General features: G+C 47.7%; 1 protein-coding gene across 3 annotated transcripts; it reads right to left on the minus strand.

Moving 5' to 3' along the window:
• Window positions 1-269: 269 nt before the first annotated feature.
• LOC134164909 (guanylin-like) lies at window positions 270-3329 on the minus strand. 3 transcript variants are annotated; one of them, XM_062621128.1, is made up of 3 exons: window positions 3152-3329; window positions 1807-1996; window positions 270-390 (listed from the first exon to the last, which is right to left on the minus strand). In XM_062621128.1, the coding sequence occupies exons 1-3, from the start codon at window positions 3251-3253 to the stop codon at window positions 323-325; spliced, it is 360 nt and encodes a 119-aa protein (XP_062477112.1). In that variant the 5' UTR covers window positions 3254-3329; the 3' UTR covers window positions 270-322. The 3 variants fall into 3 exon arrangements, 1 of the variants encoding a protein (XP_062477112.1); XR_009965317.1 differs by lacking the exons at window positions 270-390; window positions 3152-3329 and adding exons at window positions 1354-1695; window positions 2626-2712; XR_009965316.1 differs by lacking the exons at window positions 270-390; window positions 3152-3329 and adding exons at window positions 1354-1698; window positions 2626-2712.
• Between the last annotated feature and the right edge of the window lie 1878 nt (window positions 3330-5207).

A 5207-nucleotide genomic window follows, 5' to 3' on the forward strand; every position in this document is an offset into this window, starting at 1 on the left:
TATCCATCATGCGCCAAGTCAGACAAAAGAGTGGAAAATGAAACTGTGCTAAGACATTTTTGTTCCAGTGTGACACAACGCACAGAACCGAAACGTCCCAGATGAGGTTTCCAGGCTCCTTGTTTCCAGAACTGCACTGCTGGTGCCACTTGGTCTAACTACTTCAGGACTGCCATTGGTATGTCTACATGAGCTAGTAGCTCCAGTTTGACTGTAGTAGAGATGGAGACCAAATATCGATTTGTGTAAGCACGTGATTTGCAATAGGAGTGCACAAACTTCCCAGTTTTGACACATGTTCTTTGAACTGTTTCATCTTTGTTCAAAAGCAACCAGCGCAGGCAGCATTGGCGCAGATTTCACATAAATCAGGATCTTGGACAGCCAGGTCTGTTAGAGAGAAAAGAGGGGGTTTCAGTGAAATGGCAAGAGACTTTCTTGGCAAGCAGAGCCACACAGCAAGGGATTTGAGGACTCTTCTCTGTAGGCTTAAATGATAGGTTTAACTAACAAGAGTGTGCGTGGCTTTAAAGTAACATAGTAAAATATAGCAAACTGTTCTAACTTGCTAGCATGTAGGGAGTAAGCAATGTCTCGCTTATGGGGGGAGTGAAAACAACTAAGGAGGCAGTAAATAAGACCAAGGATGCTAACCTTCAAGACAACAGAGACTGGAAGAGAACAAAAGCAAGGACAAAGTGCTTTCTAAGTCAGCACTAGGACCTTTCAGCACTAGGATCATTCAGTGAACACAGTGAGGAAGACAAACAGCAACCACCAGAGACTCCCACTCAGCAGGAAAGCACATGCATAATTGGGATGCAAATATTATAATTAGTTTGCAAGACTTTCATGAATATGTAAATAGTTTCATAGAAAACCTGTAAATATGTATGAGTATCCTAAATACATAGCCACTGCGGGCAAGGAGTGAGGGCGCTCACCTTTGCAAAACTATTTGTGTGCGCACCCAGTGCTGCAATAAAGAATGCCTGCTTTCTAAAACTCCACATCAAGTCTTAGAGAGTTTCTTTGACCGCCTTTTGCAGTAACATTTCCATCAATGTTTTAGGAGTTTGAATTTTCTATGCAGTTGTTACTGGTTTAAGTAAAATTAGTTCTTGCAAAAACCTGGCCTGAAGAATGAGCTCAAGCCTGAATTCATTGGGAAAACAATGGGAATGTGGAGGCAAGAGAATAATTGGGAGGATGATTGGGATGTGGCTTGTGGAATCACAACATTCCTTATACTAGTACTGTATTTTCTAAAGTGACCATTGTATTGGACAGCAGATAAAAGCAACAAAATGAAGCAAACTGTAGCAGCCTGCTCAAAACTCAGTACATGACTGATCCACCTCATTTAGATCTCACACCTCTTTTAGGCTACCTGGAAGAACACCTTCTACACTGATTAGAGAGAGCAATTAGACCCGTTCGGAATTTGTAGTTTGCTACAACTGAGTGATATAACCCTGATTTTCCTGTAAGCCAGAGGATAGAGCGGGCTCTCCCACTTAAATCGTGCAAGTTAGCATGCAGCCACCTGGAGGAAGCTTTTTCCTGGTTACAGCAGCCTGATCCGTACAGGCTACAGCTAAGCTCAGCACATCAGGAACTGTACTGCAGGGTGCTCACAGCCAGTGCTGGCCATCAATCATAGGAGGGATAGAAAGGCAGCATGGACACTCTCATCTGCTTTAGAAGTGACAAGAGCAAGAATCATGCTTCCTTCCCTGCTGCTACTCAAATGTTTAAGGCTGAAATCGTGACAAAAATGGCAGCTATGCAATATGAGGAACATACTCAGCCTCTCAAAAATCATGGATGCATCTTCTCTTTTGCACACAGATTGGAATTCCTCAGGGAGATCTTTTTCATCACATGGAGAGTAGCTAGCCATTGAAAGCACAAAGCGAGGGTTAATGTGTCTGTTCTCATCCATAAGCTCCTTCAGCTTCTTCACAGACTCAAGGGAGAATTTCAAGTCTCCATCCTGTGTAGACAGAACCAGAAATAAAAGACATCAGGATGTCAGCCTTAGGCAAATCTAGACCATTTCAACAATGAGCTCTCCTGAAAACTAGCCTATAAGAAAAAGACAGTGTTGAAACGAAGTCTATATAAAATCAGTGTTAACTGAAAGCAAAATAATCAGCTCTTCAAGGCAAAGACCTTTCAGAGCAGCAGTGAGACCTGGCTGCCCAGTCAGAATTTGCATTATGTAGATAGTGGCAGACTTGGTGCATTTCTCGCTCCCAAGAGAGACACCTTAAAACCTGGGGTTGAAAGATACAGGCTGGTAATCTTCAGCTAGAAAAGATGGCTTGGCAATACATGGTAGAGACTTATGAACTCATGAGCTGAATGCAGGCAAATGGGAGTTTAATTTCTTCACTCTTTCTTCTAATACACCAGTGGAGAAATTCAAGAATTGGCTGGCATGTGGCAAGATCTAACCAAGCAAAAAGAGCTATTCCTTCCTACTGCACATTGTTAAGAGCTGAAATCACACACCCCAAGGTACTGTGTCAAGGTTTCTTTAATTTAAAACTCGTCCACGTGATTAATGGAACACAAATTACTGGCACCATAAATATGACACTTCTGACTCAAAGCTCATACCAAAAGCTTCAGGAGGCTGGGACAGTATTCTGGGAAGTATTACTCCATGTTTTATATTGCTAGACCCTCTGCATCTCTTAATGATCAGTGGATTCAGCTAAGCATTTCTTTCACCCTTTTTAATGATATTTGTGTAGGCCTCATCACATAAGCTGATGAGTTTCATAAAGAACTTCCTGCCTAGAAGCAGGCAACACAAGACAATTGCTTTTGTCACATCTTGTTGACACCGTTCTGTAGTTAGAGGTGTTCCCAGTCTAGCAGCTTCACAACACATGGGTTATGTACAAGAGAAACACAGTGCCTCAGTCAGCAAGGGATTTCAAAGCAGTGATAAGGCTGGTGCAGTTAAACTGCACCATGTTAGTAATGCGCAAAGCACTTCATAGAAAGAAAAACTGAACAACAGGGAGATTAAGTTGGATATCAAGCCAGAGCAAATCAAAACTTCAGGTCTATTACTTAAGATTCCTGCTGCATCCACAACAGCTCACATGGCACCAGTACTTCATTGAACTTGCAACACCAACAAACTAAAGAGCAGAAAACTCTCCTGAATGTAGACTGCCAGAGAGCTGTGCACCAGTAAAAGGACTGCAAGGACTGTAAAGGAAAGAAAGCCTTTCATAGTGCTTGCAAAGTATAGCCTTTCCTAATCTGAATGTACCGTGGTATCTATTTGAGTATCTTTGCTCTTTGCTTTCTTTTTCTGTCTCTCAGACTACCTCTTTTCTTCTAAGCACTCTGACAGCCTCGCAGTCAGAGGTCTATGTTTCAGTGCAAAGCTGGACCTTTATAAAGAATTCACATAGCAATTCCTGGGTAATCCATTAAACCAAACTCTTTATTGACATATAATAAACCCTCTGCAGACTATCAGTTATCTACTCCTGAGCAGAGTAGGACGTTCACACCCAAGCAGATCTGGGGGTTATGAGTCTCTCCCTCTTTGAGACACTGGCCATGACACAGGCAAGCAAAACATTCCAGCCTACAGTAAGAAAAACCACAGAGCTTGATCTAATGCAACACCTGAAACTCAGTCTTTATATCAGGGATGCACTCAGGTTTCTGAGCACTGGCTGCAGAGCTCTGAAAAAGAGAAATTTTGAAGGGTCCCATGAGGTGTTTTGGGGGTCCCAGCAGAGGTTTTGGGGGGTTTGGCCTTCTAAGAAAGCAGCAATGGCCAAGGAAGGTAAACACAGGCTGTGCCTGCGTATGACCAGCTCTAAAATGTCACCTTGCTTGTGGCTACAACTCAGGCATAACCTGGTAGTCACCTAAAACTCCATCTGTGTATTGCCCCTCTGCTGAGAGCTTTCGGGGGTGCTGGAGAACAGCTCTCAGAGGGCAAACATCCAGCCCCTGCTCCCACACTTGAAGCTGCCAAACACAGAAAGCTGTTGCTATGCGTAACCTGCCCATAGCGAGGGCAGGAACAACCCCACCAACACGGCAATGCACCCTTGATTAGCCACCTAAAACTCCATCTGCGTCCAGCATCTGTGTGCTTTCACTTGCACTAATTAAGGTCCCCCTCCTAGGGACCCGTGTGGGGAGCCTGAAAGCTTGCCAAGGCCTTGCAAGATGAGCCACAGCAAAGTGGGGCAGGAACCTGACTGGGTCTGAGACTATGAGCTAGTTGATAAAGTAGATATATTTTTGTCATGGTGGCTGCTCAGCTGCAAGAGGCAGGAAAACCAAAGGATGCAGCGGTTCTGTGACCTTCATGTTTGGCACCTGAGGAGGTGCAGGGTGCAGGGGTTTTCCTGGCAGTGTGGTTTGCAGGCTGGGGCTGAGGCTCTGGGGAGGGGAAGAGGTGCAGGTGGTTTGAGGTGCCAGGGGTTTTCGAGGGGCAGCCCCCAGCAGGGGCCATGGAAGAGCAGAGCAGAGCAGAGCTCAGTTGAAAGGGGCCTACAGCAATCCTGTAGTGCAGCTGCCTGAGCAATTCAGCGCCGGCCAGAAGTTCAAGCTCGTCCTTAAGGACACAGTCCTTACTGGCATTGTCCATACGGCTCTCCAGCACGCACAGCCTTGGCACACCGGGAAGCTTGTGCCAGTGTTTGAAGCCCCTCTTCCTCACATCAAGTGTGAGCCTGCCCTGGCTCCCAGGGAGATCAGCACCGCCCTCCCCACGTCCCCTCTTCAGGAGGCTGCAGAGAGCTCTGTCCTGCAGCCTGCCCCCCTGCTCCCCATGCAGCCCCTCCTCGCCTGGCCCTGCTTCCCTCGGCACTCCGTCCTGCTCGACGCCCCTCTGGCTCTTCCCCCCTGGAGGCCATCGCTGCTCTGTCCCTCTCCCCCCCCGACCCCCGCTGCTGCTCCTCAGCCTCTCCGGCTCGCTCCTGCCCTGCTCCTCCCCGCGCTCCCCTCTCCCGCCCTTGGCCACCCCCTCTTCCTGCTCCCTGTGCCCAGGGGCCGCTGTCCCAGCAGGGCCTGGCAGCAGGAGGAGCGCCCCGGGGCCCGCTGGCAGCGGCAGTGCCAGGGCAGGGGCTGCCGGCGGCCATGTCGGTGCTGGGGCTGCGGCCCAGCTCAGGGGAGGGCCGGGGCCAGCGCTGAGGCGAGCGAGCCCCTGCGGAGATGGA

Source organism: Pezoporus occidentalis, unplaced genomic scaffold (genome assembly GCF_034315485.1).
Source record: "Pezoporus occidentalis ecotype Australia unplaced genomic scaffold, CSIRO_AGI_Poc_V1 ctg1068, whole genome shotgun sequence".
In the NCBI taxonomy this organism is placed as follows: domain Eukaryota; kingdom Metazoa; phylum Chordata; class Aves; order Psittaciformes; family Psittacidae; genus Pezoporus; species Pezoporus occidentalis.

What these genes read in the sequence shown, in the direction of transcription:
- LOC134164909 (XM_062621128.1), bottom strand. Translation starts at nt 3,253, where the DNA reads ATGAAAGGCTTTCTTTCCTTTACAGTCCTTGCAGTCCTTTTACTGGTG. An exon ending in TTCTGCTCTTTAGTTTGTTG is followed by an intron (nt 1,997 to 3,151) that starts GTGTTGCAAGTT and finishes CTGTCTACACAG; the next exon opens with GATGGAGACTTGAAATTCTC. An exon ending in CATGATTTTTGAGAGGCTGA is followed by an intron (nt 391 to 1,806) that starts GTATGTTCCTCA and finishes TCTCTCTAACAG; the next exon opens with ACCTGGCTGTCCAAGATCCT.